Below are 24487 nucleotides of genomic sequence, written 5' to 3'. Positions count from 1 at the left end.
TTCAGAGAAAAGCAACTCAGTGTGTTGTTGTCATTGTGCTCAGTGGTGATCATAATGCCTGGTGTGGTCAGAGGAGCAGAACTCCAGTGTCTGCTGGCTCCTGTCCTGCATTCTTCCACTGCAGTGAAGTTCTGCACTGTGTTCTGAGCTCACAGTAGAACTGCTGTGTTTCACCTCAGACTGACTCCAGTTCAGGAGATGGATGTAGAAGAAGTCAGACCAGAGTCTCCAGGGCCCAGCACTGTGTCTCTGAAGAGTGACCGGTCCATATGTCTCCCTCCAGTCTTCAGTCATGAACCTGGACCTTCTGAGACACGGTAAGAAAACTCTGGTCACAGACACCATCACTGACTGAAAACTGTGAGGCAGATCAGAAATCATTGCTTTCAGTATTGTAATTTTTCTTTTCTCTCAGTTTATAATGTGAGTCTTAGGTGTAGCAGCAGGAGGTGAGGGAAGGAGAAGGAGGAATGGTAGATTATTACTAATCTATTACTATTATGACTATAGCATTCTGAATGATAATGGGGTGAACTAGCAGTTTGATCTCATGAAGATTGGAAGAATAAAGTCAGTTTCATATGGACTCTAATCGTATCATTTAGTCAATAGTCATCAGTTATTGACACTTGATTGACTGTCAAGGGATTCTGATCTTCCTGCCAGACTGGTCCAGAAAACCACCTTCATGGTGACATTGACCCGGTGACCTCTGACTGGTTTGACTGGTCGACTGGTCGACTGGTCAACCGATTTACTGGTTGACTGGTCAGCCACCCAGACCGTCCTGACTCTTCACCTTCTCAGTTCTTCACTTTTCCTGAAGACCATCTAGAGATGAAGAGCAGCATCACTGTTGCTGCTGCAGCTCCTCAATCTGAGCAGCTGTTTGTCTTTAATGTTTATCAGCAGACAATTGATGAAAGATTGATGTTTTTGACTCAAGACATGTTTGTGTTGCAGAGTTCAGGGACGGAGACGGAGTTCAGAGTCTCCAGGGTCCAGCATGGTGTCTCTGAAGAGTGACAACTCCAAAGGTGTCCCTCCACTCTTCAGTAATGAACCTGGACCTTCTGAGACACAGTAAGAAAACTTGGACTGACGTCCTCTGCAGTCTTCTTCCTGATGCTGCTTCAGTTCACATTTGTTCAGAATGAATGACTTATTTTAAAGTGGTTTGAGCTCCTGTAGAATCACCACATCAGTCCATAGTGTTTGAGTCAAGAGGGAAACTGGCTGCTGGAGGTGCAGTGCAGGAGTTAGTTTGAAATAAAGCATTTGACTGTTTGTGTTTCAGAGGAAAATACACTCTGTGCTTCTAGAACATACAGCTTGACCAAGTCATTTCAAAATAAAAGCCTAAACTTTATCTTGTTGAGTGTTTCATGTAATTTACTATTCAAGAAGAATCAAAACTTCAGTAACAGGAAAAATGTGTTCAAGACTAAAAACTATCATCCAAACTGACCAACTGACCAGTCAAACCCAAACTTCTCCACAGGAGGAGGAGGAACAGCAGGAGGAGCAGTGGTGGTGGCTGTGACGTCCTGACTGAGCCAGTGTCCAGCAGCTCATACTGGGACCAGTCTGCTCCATCATCACTGCAACCTGCCAGTCACACCCAGACTGCTCACAGTAAGACTGTCCACTTGCACCTCCTTCACTTTGCCTCTGAGATCCTTCAGGACCTCCAGTGAGAAGATTCACTGAGGGACATTGAGAGCAAACAGTCAGTGAAGAAGCAGGAAGTCAAACCCTCCTCAACAGCATCTACACTGAGCTCTACATCAGTGAGGGACTGAGTGAGGAGGTCAACAGAGAGCATGAGGTCAGGCAGCTGGAGACCAAGAAGACCCTTGTTGTGGAAAAGAGCGAAGATGCCGATGCAGGAATATTGCGATAATAAGTAATTTAATGAACAAACAATAAAAAGGGGATCGGAGCTCCGAGGCACAAAACACAGTAAAATGGGAGTGCGAGTGCGAGGAGGAAAGGAGGAAGAAGGTCTCTTATACACTTTACTGGGAGGGGAAGAGATAAGGAAGGGAAGAAGAGGAAAACAAAGCACAGAGAATCAGCACAAGCTGACACATTTACAGCCTCCTCTGGTGGACCACGAGGAGAATGTCTCGAGAAGGTTATACTATGAAACGAACAGATTACACGTGCTACTAGTGATCATATGACACAGAATACAACATAATAAAGAATAACCCAAGAATACATATTTCCCATTACATCCCCCCCTTTTGATCATTCTTGGTCACAGGACACAAGAGTGAAAACATCCACACAGACATCAATTCATGTCCACCATTGGCTTTAGACACAAACATCATAACTTGGACTGTTACACTTCTCGTGATAACAAAGGCAGGAATCTGCAAGGCACATGGTAATACGAACTTACAGTTGTACTAAAAATAACTCTCTTGAAACATTAACCTATAAGCTATTGTTATGTATGCTAAAAACCACTACTAAAACTCTGACATTGCGTCTGTGCTGTATTTTACACAGAGTCAATGTCATCGACATCGTCATCCTCAATGATGAGATCTGGAAGTTCTGGGTACTCTGCAAACACATCGTTGTAGGTGTTGTTGAAATCACAACCAGGATAAGGGCAGCTGAAGCCCCACGCATCTGGGAATCCGTTAACATTCACAAACATCCTTTCTGACATGTCAAACTGATTGTGCGTGTCGGCTGTCTATCAGCCAGTCAGATCAGAAGTGAGCACCTTGTTGACACAACGCTTGATCAGAGGAACAAAACAGCAGGTGATAACCGAAATGACAATGAGAATAGCGATTACGGGAGCGAGCAGCTTTATTAACCACACTTTCCATTGACCTAGAGAGAGCCATGACCACCAATCCCCGTCTGGGGCGCCTTGGTCAGACATCTTGGCAGCAGAAAGTTTCTTGAGGCTATCTAAAGCCTTGGAGATTGCTCCGCCATCTGCAGCATTATCTGGAATGTACGTACAGCAAGACGTGCCTACAATGTGACAAACACCACCCTGGGGTGCAGTGAGTAGGTCTAGCACCATACAATTCTGAAGGACCATTAGACGAATAGCATTTAGCTCCTGGCTAATGGACGAGGTAGCATTCAGTGTCAAGTTTGTCAACTTCAATAAACGGTAGCGAAGTGTATCCGCGAATAAAATAAGTTTTCCCACCCCTGTCCAGGGGAACAGTGAAAGAGCAACTTTGGCAGATTCTGGAAACACTTTGAAATCGTCAGGAACATTACTTCCCCACATCGCGTCATGCGGGAACAAACAAAACAGTTCACATGTCCTTGAGCTCGTGCTGCAGAGTTTGCGTAACGCCACCAGAGATTGGTTGCGCACGGGTGTGCAGGAGTCTTCAGGGAATGAGTGAGCATGTCAGTTGTGGCCCATCTTTTGGGTCGGTCAACCCGTCCTGGCTGCCCAACACTGATGTTCATGTGAGGTGTAGTGTAAAGTGTGGTGCGGGGTGAAAAGGCAGGTGAAACAGCAGGGTGTGCTGGAACAGGAGTGCCGGAGGCAGTGATGGTGGCTTTGCCACCTTCTCCTCGGAAACTCTCCGTGCGTTCGAAGCACCAGATTGTGAAAACGATGATCCAGCTGATGAGGGCCAGGTAGGCCAGCGTGCCCCGTAGGCCGCAAAAGCCTGGCCGGCGGAAAAGGTGCCATGACACCGGACGTTCCATCTTGCTGCTTTCGTTGGAGTGAAACGTTTTGATTCACCTTTCACTCGTCAGCTCCCGTCGTCTTCAGCGTCCTCGGCGTCCTACAGCGACAGGTGATGATCCGGCCCGTGGCTCTCCTCCTCCCTCTGAAGTGCTCTCGTCCGCTCCCCGGCGACGACTCGCTTGCCTTGGCTCGCGTGGATCCAGGTGGCCCTCTCGGCAACCTTGACGGCGGTTTGCGTCACCAGGAGCACTTGGAACGGCCCCAGCCAGCGACTTGCTCTCCAGCTCTCCGGAGGTCCTTCAACCGGACGTAGTCGCCAGGCTTCAGGCAGTGCAGCGGTCCCGTCGCAGCCTGAGGCAAAACAGCGGACACTTGGCGCCTTACGTCTGTTAGAGCGGATGCAAGGTTGGAACAATAGGTTAGTATTGTGTCTTCACACAAGGCCGTGGAGGGGAGTGCCTTTCCTCCGGTAGTCATCCCAATCTGGGGAGGAGCTGCAAACAAAACTTCAAAAGGACTGAGATTAACGCGTGCGCGTCTCCTCATTCTCATGTACATCAGGACAATGGGAAGAGCTTTTGGCCACGGCAGGCCAGTGTCGGCACGACACTTGGCCAATTTGCTTTTTAACGTCCCGTTCTCACGCTCTACCGCCCCAAAACTGGCAGGGTGATAAGCACAATGTTTCCTGAGGTCAATGCCAAACAGTTTCTCGATTTAATTAAGCGCCTCGTTTGCGGAATGTGTCCCATTGTCGCTGGAGATTTTGTTTGGAATCCCCCATCTTGGAACTATCTCAGTCAGCAAGGCCTTGGCTACGTCGTTGGCTGATTGTGTGGCGCTGGGAAACGCTTCGACCCATTTCGACCACATATCAACCATGACCAGACAATACTTTTTCCCTGCTGACGGTGTCAATTCGATAAAGTCCATCATGACATGTTCAAACGGTCTGGTTGGAGCCGGGTGTGCTGCTATTGCTGCCATCTTGACTGGTCGTCCTGCATTTTGTGAGAGGCAGATTAAACACGCTTCACAATGCTTCTGTGCTACGACTGAAAACCCTCCAGTGAACCAAAATTGATCAATTAATTCCAACATCCCCCCTTTTGACACATGGTCTAAACCGTGCGTCAATTTAGTGAAATGTGAAAATAAATGTTTTGGCAGACACGGGTTGCCGTTTGGTCCTACCCAAATGTCAGTAACGTGGTTCCAGCATGCGCCGGCGGAGCGCCAAGCGGCCTTCTCCTTCGCTGTGGCGAGGGACTGCATCTCAGCCAGTGATGCATCAGCCTCCTCAAATGAGGCTGTCATCATCGGGGCTGACGAGGGTGCAGGCTGCCTTGCAGCGGACTTTGCTGCCGCGTCAGCTATGGCGTTGCCTTGGGAAACAGGGTCACGAAGGTTAGTGTGAGCAGAACATTTACACACTGCTATTTGGGAGGGCAAAAGTATGGCTCGCAAGAGGTCAGCAATAAGCACATGATTTAACACCGGCTTCCCGTCTGACTTGAGGAAGTTCCTGCATTTCCACAGTGCCCCAAAGTCATGAACGACACCAAACGCATAACGGGAGTCTGTGTAGATTGTGACAGACTTGCCCTCTGCAAATCTACACGCTTCAGTTAGCGCAACCAGCTCTGCCCCTTGTGCTGAGAGGTGACATGGAAGGGAGTCAGAGCAGATGACCTCCGAGTCGGAGACAACTGCGTAACCAACTCTGTTGGCGCCTTTGTCGTCCCGGAATGCTGAACCATCTGCGTAGAAAACAAAATCAGCATTAGCAAGGGGTTCGTCAGTCAGGTCAGGTCGGGGGGAGAAAATTGTGTCTAGCTCTGCTAGGCAGTCGTGTGTGGGTGGGGCACGTTCGGTGCCCTGGCGTGGACAGCAGCGTTAACTGCTCTCAAATCTTGAACAAACCTCCAGTCATCACGTTGAGGAGGAACTCTGGCCTTTTTTACAGGGAACATGGGCGTGCGCACTGGCGAGTCGGGGCATGGGACAATGACACCTGCTTCGAGAAGAGAATCAAAAACAGGAGTGATCCCTTCAACAGCTTCTGGCTTCAGAGGATATTGCGGCTGGTTGGGCCGAATATCACTTTTGGGTGTGATCTTCACCGGTTCGGCACCTTTGATCAGACCCACATCGTATTTGTGAGCAGCCCACAGTGAGGAGGGAACCTCACTCAGTTCCTCGGGCAGCTGCGATGTGTCAGTGAAACATGCAAAACTCGTGTTGTGGTGCTCGCTGTCACGTGTCTCTGTCAGGTGCAGACAGCGAAGAGCCGGTGTTTCCAGTGGAAAATCAGTCTTATGCACATTCAGGGTGGGGGAGTAAAAATGTCCCCGCTCCTTTCGGTGCCAGTCTTTGGTCGACAGGCATTTCGTCAAAAACGGACCTAGGTCCTTCCACTCATCGCCTGGACCCTTGGAAAGTGAAATGTGTGGGGTAGACCCACGGACAGAAAAAAAAGAAATGCACTCTGCTTTGGTGTGAGTGAAACAGAGGCAACGCATCGTTGGGGGCCCCAAAACAACGTAGAAACAAAGAGGCCATCATTCACACTTGAAAAAAAACAAACAAAAAAAACTGACTCTCAAACACACTGTTTCTTTCATTCGTCACACTGGCTGTGCAGTGCAAATTAGGAGCTTTCATGAAGTGAGCATCACCCGGCACCTTATCGTTAGCCGCCACTATCAATTCTTCTGGGGCCTCGAAGGGAAGCAACCACTGATAGACATGCAAGAGAGGCTTAGGAATTTGAGCCAAGGTCGAGGAAGATAACGACCTGGCAACAATTAACCTGTCGGGGGTGGAGATGAGATTCATGCCCAGGGGTAGAAGCAAATCTCTTCCCAACAAATTCATTGGACACACTTCTGACAATACAAAGCTGTGTTTAATTTGGTTTTGTGATGTGCATGTCTCGTCGCCGTAGTCAATACAAGTAAGTGGAGTGGTGAGAGGCTCTCTCTTCTTCGTTCCAGCTGCCCCGACAGAATAAACATATCTCCCACTTTTTTTCTTACACTGGGGAAGTTCTTCTGCACGAAGGAGCGACAATGTTGCTCCGCTATCGGCTAGGAACGTGATATTTTTACCCATAATTCTAAAAGTGACCCGCGGCAGTTTCTCAAAAGCAGCTTCTTTATACAACGTGTATGTGGGAGGAGGCGGCACGTGACGACGCTCTAAACCTGTCAATGGTGCTCAAAATTTGGTCACGTAAATCAACCTCGAACTCTGTGTCAGTGTCAATGCATGTCTCACCGTCAGGCTGAGAGCAATCAGTCGAACCTAAATCATTGTCAGAAGAAAAATCATCATCAACATGTAAATCAGTATACGTTTCCGAATAATCAACATCAGAATATGAATCAGTGTACGTGTCTGCAGGGGAAAGGGAAGTTAGAGGGGACAGCAAGCATTTCTTCATTGCAAGAAGCATGTGGCATGTGTGTGTGTGCATCACTTCCCTGCGAAAACACTGTAGGCCGGGGGTCCGTCTCGCCGGGTCCATGCCGTGTCCCGCACTCCACTCTCCCCCCTCAGCTGCTCTAAGTTGGATCCTCTTTTCCGGCCCTCGCGATCACTCTCTTGGCTGCGGTGGGCATGGTTCTGTCCGCGGTGTCTTCCTTTGTCAGGGCATTCTCTGGCCCAGTGACCCATTCGGCCGCAGATGTGGCACGCCCCCTTTTCGCCTCTGTCTCCGCTAGTCGCCCTTCATCGGTTGTCGTTGTTCCTGTAGGGCCGTCTCGCCGTGTCACTGAGGTGCTTCATCATGGTGAGGGAGGCACGCTTTATCTTCTTGTCCTCTGCATCGCTGGCCTCCTGCAGTCCTGATGAACGTGGCGACACTGCGGCGTCGGTGCTGGAGTGCGCAGGCTTGTACGGTGGTAGCGTTGGATGAGGGCAGGCGGGAGGAGGGAAGACAGGCATGTCCAGGAGAGGGTCCCTCAGGCCTGTAAGAGAAGGATACAGACGATTTGGTGCATTTGAATGCTCGTGTGTGAGTGGCTCCTTTTCTCCCTCCTCTGGGGAGTGTGTGTGAGTGTGTGCACCCTCTGCCGTTATCTCTGTCACCCCTGTGCTCCAGCGCCCAGCGCTGTTCACACGTTTTTCCATTTGTTTCCTGTCCCTGACCTCTGCTTCAGTTTTCCAAAATGAAAAACACCTTTCATCATCTTTGATGATCTGAATTGCATATTTCTTTGTTTTTTGTTTTTTGTAACCTCTCCCTCTGCTATCTTCAATTTATCCCGGAGGTTTCTCAATTCCTCCAAACTCAGTGATCCCCCTGCTGGGAAATCATACTTTTCAACCCAAATTTCCAACATGTCAAGACAATCTGGACCATATTTTTTTCTCATGTCGTCCACAATTGGTCCCCGCTGGGGAACAGCAGCAGCCACTTTGCTCTGGTTCTTCCCCATGTCTAGCTAGACTTAGCCCTCCCGACTTTTCACTAAGTTTTCACAAAATTTCAAGTCGGAAAGTTACACAGGCGTCCCCGTGCACCCCTTTTTCTTACTAAGGCGCAAAAAGGTAGAGAAAAAACTCACCCCTCTGGTAGTTACCCACCAAAGGCGTCCGGCTCACTTGTGGAGCGGGAATTCAGTGTTGATTCAAAATCAACACCTACCTGACAGGCACGGTTAACGTATGCGCTCCGTCCTGCCCCGGGACCGTTCGTAGACGACAAGGAAAACAACCCACTGGTCACTGATATGTCTGAGACAAGAACAATTACTTCTCACCCGATCTCTGAATCAGCACTTCCCTTCCAGGTTCGCTTGGATAGACGTGAAGCCGATCAGATCCACTCTTAGACGCCGATCCTCTCATCTCTGAATGCTTGGTTCGAGGTAGAGGGGGAACAAGGAGTTTCCTCCATTCCTGGTCCCGGGCCCTCGACGTCCCAGAGTTTCACTGACGGGTCTTCAGCTATCCTGTTCGTGACGCCAAATTGTTGTGGAAAAGAGCAAAGATGCCGATGCAGGAATACTGGGATAATAAGTAATTTAATGAACAAACAATAAAAAGGGGATCGGAGCTCCGAGGCACAAAACACAGTAAAATGGGAGTGCGAGTGCGAGGAGGAAAGGAGGAAGAAGGTCTCTTATACACTGGACTGGGAGGGGAAGAGATAAGGAAGGGAAGAAGAGGAAAACAAAGCACAGAGAATCAGCACAAGCTGACACATTTACAGCCTCCTCTGGTGGACCACGAGGAGAATGTCTCGAGAAGGTTATACTATGAAACGAACAGATTACACGTGCTACTAGTGATCATATGACACAGAATACAACATAATAAAGAATATAAAGAATAACCCAAGAATACATATTTCCCATTACACCCTTCACGACCGTCCAATCAGGTGCAGCCAGATCTTTGAAGCCTTACCTGAGCAGCAGGGACTCAGAGTGGTGCTCTGGCTCTGGACTTTGAGAAGAACCAGGTGGTGACTGACGTCACTCAGGAGAAGTCAGTCAGCGTCGTGCTAACAAACTAACTTCCAGACCTGCAGCAGCCAATCAGATCCCTCCGTCATGTGTGGACAGGCTGACAGAAGTACGAGGCTTCACTGATGACCAGAAGAAGGAGTATTTCAGGAGGAGGTTCAGAGATGGAGGAGATGTGTCCAGCAGGATCATCTCCCACATCAAGGCCTCCAGGAGCCTCCACATCATGTGTCAGATCCCGGTCTTCTGCTGGATTACTGCCACAGTTCTGGAGAGCATGTTGAGCTCAGAGCAGAGAGGAGAGCTGCCCAAGAACCTGACTGACATGTACCTCACACTTCCTGCTGGTCCAGACCAAGAGGAAGCAGCACAAGTATGGAGGAGGTCCACAGGAGCTGACGCAGGCTGACAGGAAGCTTCTTCTGAAGCTGGGCCAGCTGGCATTTGAGCATCTGGAGAGTGGAAACATCATGTTCTACAGTGAAGACCTGGAGAAGTGTGGTCTCAGTGTGACTGACACCTCTGTGTACTCAGGAGTTTGTACAGAGATCTTCAGAAGAGAGAGTGTGATCTTCCACAAAACCGTCTACTGCTGAGCGTCCAGGAGTTTCTGGCTGCAGTCTACAGCTTCCACTGTCACACCAACAGGAAGAATGAGGTTCTTCAGGATTTCCTCAAAGACTCAAAAGCAAAGGCATCACAAAAAAAAATATTTTTAAAAATTTTCAAAACGGTTTAAAAAAAAGAAGCCCCTAACCCAAAGAGTCCAAATGGTCACCTGGACTTGTTTGTTCGCTTTCTCCATGGACTCAGTCTGGAAGCCAACCAGAGACTCTTAGGAGGCCTGCTGGGTCTCACTGACAACCATCCAGGAACCTTACAGAAGGTCATCAACAACCTGAAGGAGATGAACACTGATAAAATCTCTCCTGACAGAAGCATCAACATCTTCCACTGTCTGCTGGAGGCGAAGGATCAGTCAGTGCATCAGGAGGTCCAAGAGTTCCTGCAGTCAGAGAACTGATCAGAGAAGAAGCTCTCAGTATTCCAGTGTTCAGCTCTGGCCTCCGTGCTGCAGATGTCAGAGGAGGTTCTGGAGGAGTTGGACCTCAGCAAGTACAACACAACCATGGAGGGAAGAATGAGACTGATTCCAGCTGTGAGGAACTGCAGGAAGGCTGCGATATGTTTAAGGTACGTAAACACTGTGTCTGTGTGTGTGTGTGTGTGTGTGTAAATTTTGGGAGTCATTGTTGATCATAAATTAGCTGGAAGCCATATTCAGAATATATTCAACAGAAATGATCTAAATCAATGGGTATTATGTATAAAATGAGGGACCTGTGACGCTCAAAGGCTGAGTTTGAGTAAACGTGGCTCCTATGGCTGGCGTGCTTTTCCTCCGTAGTTATTAACAAACAAATAAATAAATACCATAATTTCCGGACTATAAAGCCGCAGCAGCTAAATTTAGGGGGAAAAACAAATGTGTACTGTTGGATCGCCTTATTTTCTGGTGTCGTGCTGACGATCCGCGTGTTCGTTTAATGAAGAGTCTTAGGAGAAGAATGCTGATTTTATCTTTAGTATGCAAATTAATTCAGAATACAAGTATACAGAGCTCTGGGTCGAGTTCAAGCCTAACATCAACAAGTGCTATCAGGTCCTGAAGTCTGACTGACTCTTTGTCCCTTGGTCAGTCTCTTAGATAGAGAACATCCAGTTGTTCTCGCTTCAAGCTTCAAGCTTACAAGGCATGTTATGCATACATTCCCCATCTTATGAATGGGTTAACTTACTGGATTAAACATATTCATATCAATGATTATATAATTATGCATATTTATATCAGTGAGTATATGATTATGCTCAAGCATCTTGATTAAAACATAATGTTACCTTCAGTACATATACAAGCCGCACTGGACTATAAGCCGCAGGTGTTTCGTCAGGAAACGGGTCCGGGGAGCGGATCGGTTCGGTGGCTGTGAGCCTGCGACTCTGGACTCACACCGCAGATCCTGTTTGCGGGGTCCCACTGGTCACCTCGGTTAATTGGTCCGTCGCGACGCACCGGAGCTCACAAAGACAAAGCGCATAAAGACAACAGAACATACAGACGAGAGCCAAAACAGAAAAGTTGCGCACTGAACACACTGAACACACTGAACACACGTCGAACCGCTCTCACTTTTTCTTCATGCGCACTGGAACCATTAAAGTCTCTTAATGAACACTGAACCCAGAAACCACCTGTCACTGCTCATCTTCCTCCTGTGCACTGAAACACTGGAAAACTGTCTCATTTTTGCACTTCCTGCTAAAGCGCCCCCTGGCGGGTGAAGTAAAATCCACAGAAAAGCCGGATCTTATAGTACGGAAAATACGGGTAAATAAAAATCGCCAAGAAATAATGAAGTATCCACACCTCTCACTTTGAATAGATATGTCGATCCATTTATTCCTTTTGATCAAAAAACAAAAGGCACTGTCCTCCTCTCAGATCGCCACGGTCAAAAAACAAAAATTATGAAGAATAATGTCAAGCATATTTTGTTGAGTTGCGTTTCTCTTTTTTTCCTTTTTGATTTTGTCTGACTAATTATTCCAGCTAATCTTATGGACTGTATAGGAGAGGCAAGAATCAGCTTGGGCTTCAGCCTGCTGCTTTTTCCTTCACACAGTTGTTATGTTTTTGTTGTTGTGAGTCTTTATAATGTGCACATTTGTTTTGGAAGCTTCTTTTTCATTGTTGTCAGTTGATTGCACAAGATTGAATGAATTTACACTGTCAACCAAAATCAACTATTCAATCATTGATGATGATGATGATGATGGTGATGGTGGTGATGATGATGATGATGATGGTGGAAGCAGCAACTTCTCACTCTGCTCTCCTACATTGCAGATATGGTATTGAACTCTCAGAGCTTCAGTGTGCAGTGGTGTCTTCAGCTCTGCAGTCCAGCCCCTCCCACCTCCCACTGCTGGACCTGAGTCTCAACACCCTGAAGGATCCTGGAGTGAAGCTGCTCTGTGCTGGACTGCAGAGTCCAAACTGCAGACTGGAAGTTCTCAGGTCAGTTCCTACTTTCTACTGGTGGACAGTGTGTGTCAGCAGATGACAACTGGTGTGTAACGCTGCTCAGTGTGAAGACTTTGAAGCAGATATTAAAGACTCATTTAGACAAAGTGGATGTTATTGATATTTTCATGTCAACAATCTGCAGCCAGAAAAGACTTTGGATGGTGGAAGAAAGTGTGGAAAATGTCTCCAGTCACTTTGGAGCTCAATGGAAGTTGTTGATTGGTGATGAAGGTCACATGACTGAGCAGAAGATCCTGTGAAGAAATATTAGAGGCAGATTAATAGTGCAGCAGTATTTCTTCATCTTGTCCTTTGAATGTGTTTGACTTGTAACGAGACTCTGATGACTGAAAACAGCCACAAGCACACAAAGGACTCACTGATTATTTTCCATCTTTACTGCTGATTGGCTGCACACTGACTGACACACCGCTGTTGTTATTGTGTTGACAACACAATGGTACAATGACTCCTTTGAGGGAATGACTCAGTGATCCCAACAGCTGCACATCTGGATCATAAACAGGGAGAAATTACTCTTAATATGACATTTACACCATGGAAGTAATCAAACATTGATTCTTTATTCAGGTTGGAAATATGCAGGTTGTCAGAGCTCAGCTGTGATTGGCTGCTGTCAGCTCTGAAGTCCAACCCCTCCCATCTCAGAGAGCTGGACCTGGGTGGGAACCAGCTGCAGGATTCATCAGTGAAGGAGCTGAGTGATTTCTGCAGAGTCCAGACTGTAAACTGGAGACTTTGGGGTCAGTTCACCCTCTTCACTCTACAACTTATATCACTCTTGTTATTGTTGTCATGATTTTAACTTCACTGTTTGTGTTTAAAATGAGTGAAAGTGGAATTAAAGGTACAGTGTGTAAACTCCTGCCATCTAGTGGTCAGATTTCAGATTGCAGTGCTTACTTGCTGGCCCTCCCTCTCCCCTTCTTGCCAGTGAACTACGGTGGCCTTCCAGCATCATAAAGGATGTGGTTGACATCAAAATGTCTAGTTCTCTGTATAATGATAAAGTTCCATCAATACAAATATTACAACCATCTATTAGCATCACAATCAGTCGTAGTCACAGCAGACAGTCCAGTGTTAGCATGATTTTCAGCTAGCGCTAGCATTAGCCCCCTGTATTAGCACTTAGATACTGTAGATGGATCCAGCTGGACTCAGCAGAAGGTCAAGGGTCAATGCAGGTTCTATCATCTCAGTCAGTTCAGTATTGATGAGCAAGATGCAGAAACGATTCCACTGCATTTCAGTCACTTAATAACCATTTGTTCCCAGCATTTGCTTTATTAGAGGATTCCAGCCTCCAACCATCAAAATGAAACTGTCTCTCAAACTGATCTTCCCAACCAGCCGCCTACAAACATGGCGGTGCAAGATGGCCACGACCTTTGACCTTCTGTCTGTTTCTATAAAGAACCGTTCTAAAGACAGGAAAACCAGAGGACTTTTATTTTCTACTAATCAAAGACTTCAAACTATATTGATGGTTGTATATGAAGCTTTCAGCAATAAATCTGCACTGATTTTACACACTGAACCTTTGAGGCAAAATGAATCAATGAATTCCAACATTTTTAACAGCTGATCAGTGGTCACATGACTAAACAGGTTGATATAAAATATTTTATTGTGGTGATTCATTATTTCAGTATTATTGTTGTTCTTCTGATTGGTTTAATGAACATTACAGTGTTATAGACATTAATATTTTTAATTTCAGATAATGATTAAAACTCCACTCTCTCCATCATTTGTTCTCTATTCAGGTTGGAGAGCTGCAGGTTGTCAGAGCTCAGCTGTGATTGGCTGCTCTCAGCTCTGAAGTCCAACCGCACCCACCTCAGACACCTGGACCTGAGTGGGAACCAGCTTAAGGCTTCATCAGTGAAGCCACTGATGGATCTTGTCCACAGCAGAGACTATCAACTGGAGAGTGTGAGGTCAGTACTGGTTGGGAAGCAGTGGATGATGGTTCCAGCACCAAAGCCAGTTGATCCAGTGGTCCAGTGTTCCCAGTCACAGTGTGAGAGGAGGATGGTGACGTCCAGCTGCTCCTCATTCATCCAACATCTGCTGCCAAACTGCTTCTTCTCTCAGTTCACCACTCAATTATTGATCAGTTCATCTTCATCAGGCCTCAGTATCAGTCCAACACTCCATGGTCACATGACCTTCATATGTTCCACACTTGACATGTGACTGAGAGTCTGCTTCTTCTCACCAGTCACTCCATCATCTCCATCAACAGTCAACGTCTCTGTGATGATGCGTTCAAGGACCAAGAGTCCTGACTCCTGCTGTCTCTTCTTCTCTCTACAGGTGGAGGTGAGGGAGGATGAGGAGGAGAGTGAAGAGGAGAGCTCCATCTAGTGGTGGCTGACAGAACTACAACAAGTGGAGCTTCACAGCAAGCTGCTGGGCGTGTCACGACCTTTGACCCCAGTGGAGCCTGGTGGCTGGTGGACTGCTTCTCCCTACAAGCTGCTGTGGTTACTGGGAGAGACGTCCCAGAAGCCACTGGTGGAGCTGAATCCTCAGTGGAAGAAGCAGGACTTGGAGCAGCTGCTCAGTGAAGGCAGCAGCAACACAACCACTGCTTCTGCTCTGATCATCCACGGCTGGAACATCTCAGCATGAAGGTTTCACACATCAACAACACACTGATCTGCTTTCACTTCAGAGTTCTCCATCCAACTCCACCTGGTTTCTCATGTGAAGCACAAAGATGAATTTGTCAAAGTCTGACAGCGTTGTGAAGGTTGTGTAGTTGATATCACACCTTTATTTTATGGTGAAAATGTTGATTTTATGAGACTTAATTTCTGGTTTATGATCATCAATAAATCAATCAGATAAAACATGATTAATCTGAAACAGACAAAGTGACTCACAACAACTGTGATTGGACCTCGAACAATTATTGAATTATAAATAAGACAAAATCTCAATCATTATATTTCAATGATTTAATATTCTGTAAATATAAAAAAACATCTCAGCCACTGACCTGTGACCTTGACCTCAGCTGACCTTTCATGTCCACAGGTGGACGTCACCTCACTTACCCTGCCACCAAAACTGAAGCCTAACCAAGAAAATCAAAGAAAATATCCTATATGTTTTATTGTGACGTTGTATTGTCATGGCAACATGCCTATGTGTATGTATGTAAGTATATTTTGCGTGCATATATGTATTATCAATGGCGGAGCAAGACTTTTACCCTAGGGTGGCCAGGGGGTGGCCAAGGCTATTTCAGGAGGTCCACAGACTATCACAATAATTATTTTTCTTGACCGATGAAATCATCAGAGTCTCTAAATATTGCAATGTACATACTAAGCACACATAAGATGAAATTTCTGTGTATAATTTAACATTTATTAACAATGTTAATACAAAATGACTGACTCACAGAATGCTCTCTTCCTTGATCCGTGCTGAGTTCTAGGGAATTGTGTCGGACACGGCTGAACAGGACCCTCCTCTTTGGTTTTTGAATTATCTAGAATACAAATAAAATGGTCATGTAAACACAGTCAAGGGATCCAAAAGGTTATTCAATGATAATTACAGCTAACTAGTAAGTTTCAGGTAAGTAGACCCACCACTCAGCCCTTTTGGACAAATAAAAGCAGTGCTGGACACAGCTGGCTCTTCTGGTGCATTCACATCCTTGTCAAAATCAGAGGCATCTGTGTCCTCTTCTGATGGAATCACATTGTAAAAAAATATCAGTGTAATCAAAATAAAAATGCAAACAATAAAAAACAAAAAAACACACAGACACATTATAAGTATCCAACGCCTTAAAAAATATCTAAAACTTAACTGCTTCTGTCTATGCTCTGACCTTGTAATGATTGGCTGTGTTGTGCCTCAAAATGTCTCTCCTAAGCAGTCCCAGGTTGTGAGCTGCCAGGACTACTGGTGCCAGAGCCGACCGCTGTCTCTCTGTCCACCTTGTCTGGGTCAGACTTCTCTGGTCTGCTTCTCTTTGAAAAGAAGTCATAGATCTTTTCTCCATGTCTTTTTTTCATTTTGAAAACACCCTATGAAAAAATAGGCCAGCATCCTAGCATGAATACAATTGCATAATGTTATCAAATCCTCAGCTCCTGAAGTTTTCTTTGAAAGCACTCCACTAGTTTGTCTTAATAGTGTTTTTAGCTAGCCTGTTGTGCAGTACATTATGCCTGAAATGAGAAGCTCCATAGAAGAGGAAAAAACACTTTTCACACCGTAGCGTTGTCTGTTTTAAAGCTTTTAAACATACATATCAGTATCCCAACAGTTTAGAGACACCTAAATCGAAATGTCTCAAGTCTGTCGACACCGGGGGTGTCGGGGGGCAGTGAAGTGGGTCCCGTATCAGTTCATTTCGGGACAGGTTTTTTAGTTGCCAAATATGGGACAATCGCGTATTTTACGGGAGGGTCGGAAATCAAATGAGGTTTTTTCATTTTCCCTACAAAATGGGACAAATTGTGTCCCGGGAGAGATTTTATTTTTCCCGGCACAGGTGGTGAAAAAAGAGAACAATTCTGGGAAAAATGGGACGGGTGGTAACCCTAATTGGAAGCTGAAACTGATCATCTGTAGATGCCATGAGATGTAACTTGTGTCCGTGTTTGTGTGTGCGAGCTAGCGAGAGACAGAAGCACTGCACTGGCTGGTTATTGAAACGGTGCTGTGCTGGATGATAAGTTTTCGCTTTTACCGCCATGGCACTAACTTAATGTTCATTTTAGCTTGATACCCGGGGCTTCTAGCAAAACAACATCCTAGCTTAACACAAAAGTGATTTTAAACAGTGACTCATGAGGACACCACCGTAAAACCTACTTTAGAATGAGATCTCAGACCGCATGGATATTATATGTATCAATTGAATGCCGGGTCTGGGCCCAATTATTCTCTTCTTCTGTGGCGATTCGTCTTCTTCTGCGAATAAATGTGGATTACAACTGTTGTGTATAGCGCCAATTACTGGACAGGAGGGACTTATTAGAATGTGTTTCAAAGAGAAGGTAAAGCATGCAGATGATAAAATGTGTTTAAAAAAGAAATTTAAGATCAAACACAAAGGATGATTCATTCATTCATTCATCTTCTACACCCGCTTATTCCTATTCAGGGTCACGGGGATCTGCTGGAGCCTATCCCAGCTGTCTTAGGGCGAAGGCAGGGTGACACCCTGGACAAGTCGCCAGTTCATCGCAGCGCTAAAGGATTATTAAAACGTTCTTAAATATACACGTTTAAGAACATACAAATGTGAAAGATGTTTACAAAAAATACTCATGTATATAACATTTATTGTTGGAACCTTTTTTAATATACAAAGCAATGACCTTGACCTCTGACCTCTGACCCTGACCTCTGTTTCTCCTGGTTTCATTGGTTGTGGCTTCATTTGATCAGCTTTCAGATTTGAAACTTGAGATTTAGAAACTTTTTTTTTTAGCAGATTCGTCAGGAGAACAACAAGCACAACTACAGTCACACCACACACACACACACACACACACACACACACACACATACACACACACACACACACATACATATATAAGACTGGCAGTTTTGACTCTTTCCCTGTGTGGGATGTTGTCCTTGTACTTCCTAATACTGGCTGCCTCTTTACTGGCCCTATAGTTGATGTTCAGATGATCATTTGTGATTCACCTTGATTTTGTTTTTTTGCCTAAACTGCACATTTTCTTAGTGTGCTTTCCAATACTTTCAGTTTCTTTTGTGCCATAGCCAGCTATGGTGTTTCTCCTGTTGTCTTTTCTTGACCCTCTGCTACCTTGACTTAACCAAGTCCAATGGTGACTTGGTATCACACACATCTTTGACAGCTACATTTTCATTCAACTCGCTTTTTGTGCACGACCTCAGACTATAACCTGTTGCCTGGTTCAGTAAACAACAGCCAGAACAACGGTGCTGTCCAGGTTGACCAACACAAACAACATTGTCCAAATGGTTCCCGCCAACATTCTCCAAATAAAGGCACCATGACAAAAGCTTCCTAGCAGCACTGTACCTCAGCCAGCGACCATGGATAAAAGTCTTCACATCTAATCCTAAACAATCTGCTGCAACCTGAATTTCTACTTCTGTGGCCCCCACCGTCCAACTGAGGTGCTTTGTCCTGTGGCGGCCCTACCACCTTCCTAGAGGGCGCTAGAGCCAATTTAGTCTTTTGGTCTATGTAGGGGGCGCTATTGAGCAGATTGATCCCATTCTTTAATAGATGAAAACTTTGGCCACTTCTGACCTGTGTGCAAAATTTGGAGTTTTCCTGCATGTTCAGGGGCCGCCACTGCCCTCAACAAGTGTCCAGTCTCATCACGTCAGGGAGAAACAGGTGCAGCTCTTCAAAGAGGAAATCACATTTTTCTCACCGTCATCCTGGACTGCCAACAAGCTAGGGCAACTGTATATAAGGAGCAGCCAGGGGGCGCCCTGAGGTCAAAACTACCTTCTACTTCAGACTTTACAGAAAAATGAACACGTGCTGAAAAAATAACACATTGATTAACAGGCAGATATTTCAGACAGGTCACTCTATAATATGTCAATAAGAAACATAATGTGTTCAAATGTGGCCTTGAACCTTCAAATGTTCCTGTGATGTGTCGGTCCTCGCAGCTCCGAGTTCTGCCACTGAGGGTCACTGTTTCACAAGTTTTTGCTTCTTTGGTTTTGTTTGTAGCCACAACGCAACCATCAGTTGTATCATACTGGGGAGTTGATCTTTCCGCCCTGGCAACAAGACATTTCCAGCAAATAGAAAAACTATGTCAAAATAATAATAATGCTAAAAAATCAGAATGAATGAAAATCAAAATTGAGACAACAGTGAGGCTCAGACTCTCAGGAGTCCAGCATGTGGGTGGGAAGTGTGAACAGTGTGGAGCAGTTGAATGTGTGGAAGATGTGGGCAGGAGAGGAGAAGAGGGTCCACATCGCCTTTGATTGAGAAAATCTACTGAAGAGTGGAGCTGAAGGAAGTCTCCAAGCATTGCTTTGATTTTCTACACAACACAGAATCAATAGGAGCACCTTTTGAATGTCTTCAAGGTTACAGACCATAGGTGGCGCTAATGCTCCCTATAATGGGGAGCAAACTGCGAGATAGTACGTGACAAGAAGAACACACACATTTATGCCCTCTCTCTCTCTCCCTCTCTCTCTCTCTCTCTCTGTCTCTCTCATTCACACACAGCATCATGTGACTTCCTGGAAGTGCGGGAGCAGTTGAGGTGGCTGGATGGGAGGAGAAATCACATCCAAAAACGTCTCAAAGCGCTTTGACCAATCACAGAAAAAGAGGCAACTGGGCCCCCAGAGCAGCAGAGGGCAAAAGTGGCCAGGAGGAGTCAACAATGTGACTTCAGTCTGGTTGATTTCTTCCTGTTCTCTCGCTCCCAAGTGGAAGTCAGAGGCTGTGTCTCAATTCAGGGTCAGCACCCTTCGAACGGAGTGTCCTCAGTCTGAAGGAAGCGTTCTTCGAGGACCCGACCTAGAAGGACCAACCCAAACCCCTCCTCCCCGGTAACCACTCGGGACGGTCTAGCCTTCGGCGTATTTCCTCGTTGCGTCACCGCTGTTCCCTCCTGTTGGCCAACCCCGGAAGTGACGTTTTATAGTTTCAAGCTAACCATTGGTTCGCCATCTAACGATGTCGTTGGATGATCAAATAATTAAAATCCTATGTTAAAAACTGTATATTTCATGTGAAACTTCAATACTTAAATATACTGTATATGTCGTGTCTTTGCCAGTACATGCCGCTAATTTCAGCTGAGTTCCCAGGATCCTACGATGCTTTGCAGTAGCACGCAAAGCATCATGGGATACACAAGTACACGAAGGATAGTAGCGGTGCATCCTTGGAAATCGGCTAAAACGAGTGCATATTTCTGAGTACACATTTTGAGCGTCCTAAGGACTTTTGGGAATTGGGACAAGCCTTCACGCAGTGCTATGACGCAACTTCTTTTCAAATGCGTACTTCAAGGATGCAGACCCTGAATTGAGACACAGCAAGAGTGTTCTGAGCTCACTGCCTCACTTCCTGTTTGACCTCCAGCTCAAGATGAGTGTTCGAGTGGAGGAAGAGGAGGACGGAACAGCAGCGTCTCCAGGGTCCAGCTGGGAGTCTCTGAAGAGTGACCACTCCAGAGGTTATTCTCCAGACTTCAGTAATGAGCCTGGACATACTGAGACACAGTAAGAACACTGTGGGGTAGATCCTCAAAAAAGGGCGCGCAGCGCTAAAATGCGGCGCATTTTGCGGCGGGATTGCGCCCGCAATTTGCGCCACAGTTGCGGGTATCCACAAAGGTTTTTGCACTAATGACATGAAGGCACAAACACGCCCACGAATGCGGCACCTGAAACAGGTGCGAATGTTGCGGTCTGGCAACCTGAGAGCAGTTGTTCAAAGGTTGTTCGTGAGTGCATGTGTTTGACAGCGAAACTCTGCTCGGATAAACGCACTCGTGTGCGCGCCTGGCATTACGATGCCTCCTCCGTCTACCAAGACTGCTGCCATCATGGAAAGAAAGTCAAGACGCGTTAGTCACCAACACCTGAGTACCATTTGTATTTTTCATAGCCTATCTGAAATATTGGCATATATACTGTAGTCTATGCCTATCTGTATATAAGATTTGGGGAGCCATATATATATATTTCAGGCTTTTCAGAGAGGAAAGTTTCACTCAGAAGCCAGAAACACTCTTGACAGACAGAAGCTGCGCCTGGTTTTGGCTTGCGGTGTTTGCGTCTGTCAAACTGCGCGCGGACATGAGCGCAAACTCTTTCTGGATCTGCCGCTGTTTGAATTAAGCATATTTGCATAGAAGGGGGTGTCATTTTGCGCTTAATGACTCATTTCAATAGATTCAAATGAGTCTGGCACAACCCTGCCGCTACTTGCGCCTCTGCGCATTTTGCGCCCATTTTCACGTTTGCGTCCCCTCTGTGGATAGGAATCACCGTTTTTTGCCCTATTTACGCGGATTTTCTGGCGCAAAAGCCGTGCAATCGCTTTGTGGATCTAGCCCTCAGTGTTCCAGTGTTCAGCTCTGGCCTACATGCTGCAGATGTCAGAGGAGGTTCTGGAGGAGTTGGACCTCAGCAAGTACAAGACAACCAAGGAGGGAAGATTGAGACTGATTCCAGCTGTGAGGAACTGCAGGAAGGCTGTGATAGGTTTAAGAAGGTATGTAAACCGTGTGTGTGTGTGTGTGTGTGTGTGTGTGTGTGTGTGTGTGTGCTCTTGGTGTTAGCCATCCTGCTATATCAGCAGCTCCTCCAGTCACAGGGTGGATCAACATCAGCAGGTCCACTCGTGGCTGCAGGTCTCCAAGAAAACAATGAGGGAAACACTGAGTGGTGACTTTTAGCAGCAGGCTGTCAACACAGTTTGTTCAACTGCATGATCAAACACCACAGTAAAACTGACTTTCCTCCATGTTTTGTAAAAAATGAGAATTTACTTCTTGAAAATGCAGAGCAAATTGCTAATGAGTGGAATGATTGAAGTGGTTTAAAGGTTGAAGAATTAAAAATCTTTCCATGATAATAATATAGATATGTCTCTAATAAAGGAAGTCATAGATTGTGTCATCAAACCATTGACCTATATGTGGAATTGATGGTTTCAAAGAGGGATTTTTCCTGATCAGATGAAAATGGCTGAGGTGGTTCCAATCTACAACAATGGTGATAAACACATCATATCAAATGATAGACCTGTGTCACTGCTTCCTCGCTTTCCGAAAATACTAGAAAAGTTGTTTGTCAATAGCCTGCATGATTATATGGAGCAGTATGAGTTATGAAGTGACCATCAATATGGGTTTAGCAGTAACCCATCAACAGCTTTAGCAGTGATGGAATTAATAGACAATAGAGTTCCAGCCATAGACAACAAACAATATGCTGTAGGTGTCTTTGTGGATTTATGGAAAGCATTTGACACAATGAATCATTCTCTGCTTCTGCAGAAATTGGAGCCTTATTGAATTAGAGGTGTTCCGCTGCACCGGATAAGAAGTTTCAATAACAGGTTGAACAATACTGTGTTATTCCAGCTGATCTTATGGAGTGTATAGGAGAGGCAAGAATCAGCTTGGGCTTCAGCCTGCTGCTTTTTCCTTCACACAGTTGTTATGTTTTTGTTGTTGTGAGTCTTTATAATGTGCACATTTGTTTTGGAAGCTTCTTTTTCATTGTTGTCAGTTGATTGCACAAGATTGATTGAATTTACACTGTCAACCAAAATCATCAACTATTCAATCATTCATGATGATGATGAAGATGATGATGAAGAAGATGATGATGATGGTGGTGGTGATGATGGTGATGATGATGATGGTGGTGGTGATGGTGATGATGATGGTCGTGATGATGATGGTGTTGATGATGGTGTTGATGATGATGATGATGATGATGATGATTATGATGATGGTGATGATGATGGTGATGATGGAAGCAGCAACTTCTCACTCTGCTCTCCTACATTGCAGATATGGTATTGAACTCTCAGAGCTTCAGTGTGCAGTGGTGTCTTCAGCTCTGCAGTCCAGCCCCTCCCACCTCCCACTGCTGGACCTGAGTCTCAACACCCTGAAGGATCCTGGAGTGAAGCTGCTCTGTGCTGGACCGCAGAGTCCAAACTGCAGACTGGAAGTTCTCAGGTCAGTTCCTGCTTTCTACTGGTGGACAGTGTGTGTCAGTAGATGACAACTGGTGTGTAACGCTGCTCAGTGTGAAGACTTTGAAGCAGATATTAAAGACTCATCTGGACAAAGTGGATGTTGTTGATATTTTCATGTCAACAATCTGCAGCCAGAAAAGACTTTGGATGGTGGAAGAAAGTGTGGAAAATGTCTCCAGTCACTTTGGAGCTCAATGGAAGTTGTTGATTGGTGATGAAGGTCACATGACTGAGCAGAAGATCCTGTGAAGAAATATTAGAGGCAGATTAATAGTGCAGCAGTATTTCTTCATCTTGTCCTTTGAATGTGTTTGACTTGTAACGAGACTCTGATGACTGAAAACAGCCACAAGCACACAAAGGACTCACTGATTATTTTCCATCTTTACTGCTGATTGGCTGCACACTGACTGACACACTGCTGTTGTTATTGTGTTGACAACACACTGGCACAATGACTCCTTTGAGGGAATGACTCAGTGATCCCAACAGCTGCACATCTGGATCATCAACAGGGAGAAATAACTCTTAATATGACATTTACACCATGGAAGAAATCAAACATTGATTCTTTATTCAGGTTGACAAACTGTCTCTCAAACTGATCTTCCCAACCAGCCGCCTACAAACATGGCGGTGCAAGATGGCCACGACCTTTGACCTTCTGTCTGTTTCTATAAAGAACCGTTCTAAACACAGGAAAACCAGAGGACTTTTATTTTCTACTAATCAAAGACTTCAAACTATATTGATGGTTGTATATGAAGCTTTCAGCAATAAATCTGCACTGATTTTACACACTGAACCTTTGAGGCAAAATGAATCAATGAATTCCAACATTTTTAACAGCTGATCAGTGGTCACATGACTAAAAATGTTGATATAAAATATTTTATTGTGGTGATTCATTATTTCAGTATTGTTGTTGTGCTTCTGATTGGTTTAATCGACATTACAGTGTTATAGACATTAATGATTTTTAATTTCAGATAGTGATGAAAACTCCACTCACACCATCATTTATTCTCAATTCAGTTTGAGGAACTGCAGTTTGTCAGAGGTCAGCTGTGATTGGCTGCTCTCAGCTCTGAAGTCCAACCCCTCCCACCTCAGACTCCTGGACCTGAGTTGGAACCAGCTGAAGGATTCATCAGTGAAGGTGCTGAGTGGTTTTCTGCAGAGTCCAGACTGTAAACTGGAGACTCTGAGGTCAGTTCTGGTTTGGAACCAGTCGATGATGGTTTCAGCACCAAACACAGTTCATCACACATGTTGAATAAACATTGAACTGAAGGTTGATTCATATCAAAATCACATCCAGAAATATGAAAACTTCATTCTGTTCATGTTTGAAGAAAAAAACAGGTCATCAGTGGTCATGTGACCAAACATCATTTCAACACACATTAGTTTTGGACTGAGGATTTAATTTCAAGGTGACATTTTCTGTAGTGTCAGATTCTGAAGTTGAC

The 24487-nt window shown here is 45.4% G+C and overlaps 1 protein-coding gene across 5 annotated transcripts; it reads left to right on the top strand.

Annotated features, from left to right (window-relative positions):
* Positions 1-104: 104 nt before the first annotated feature.
* Positions 105-24487, top strand: LOC142884336 (ribonuclease inhibitor-like). 5 transcript variants are annotated; one of them, XM_076019857.1, is made up of 5 exons: positions 105-317; positions 964-1083; positions 12071-12241; positions 14041-14221; positions 14592-15255. In XM_076019857.1, exons 1-5 carry the CDS (start codon positions 199-201, stop codon positions 14601-14603), a joined length of 603 nt encoding a protein of 200 aa, XP_075875972.1. In that variant the 5' UTR covers positions 105-198; the 3' UTR covers positions 14604-15255. The 5 variants fall into 5 exon arrangements, 4 of the variants coding, with proteins under 4 accessions (XP_075875972.1, XP_075875973.1, XP_075875974.1 ...); XM_076019858.1 differs by having other exon boundaries at positions 106-317; positions 14041-14214; positions 14594-15255; XR_012926159.1 differs by lacking the exons at positions 964-1083; positions 12071-12241; positions 14041-14221; positions 14592-15255 and adding exons at positions 1502-1635; positions 9516-9751 and having other exon boundaries at positions 198-317.

Source organism: Nelusetta ayraudi, unplaced genomic scaffold, assembly GCF_046127955.1.
Source record: "Nelusetta ayraudi isolate G7.1 ecotype Tasmania unplaced genomic scaffold, CSIRO-AGI_Nayr_v1 ptg000011l, whole genome shotgun sequence".
NCBI classification, from domain to species: Eukaryota; Metazoa; Chordata; class Actinopteri; order Tetraodontiformes; family Monacanthidae; genus Nelusetta; species Nelusetta ayraudi.
This window is presented reverse-complemented; position numbering and strand designations above follow the sequence as displayed.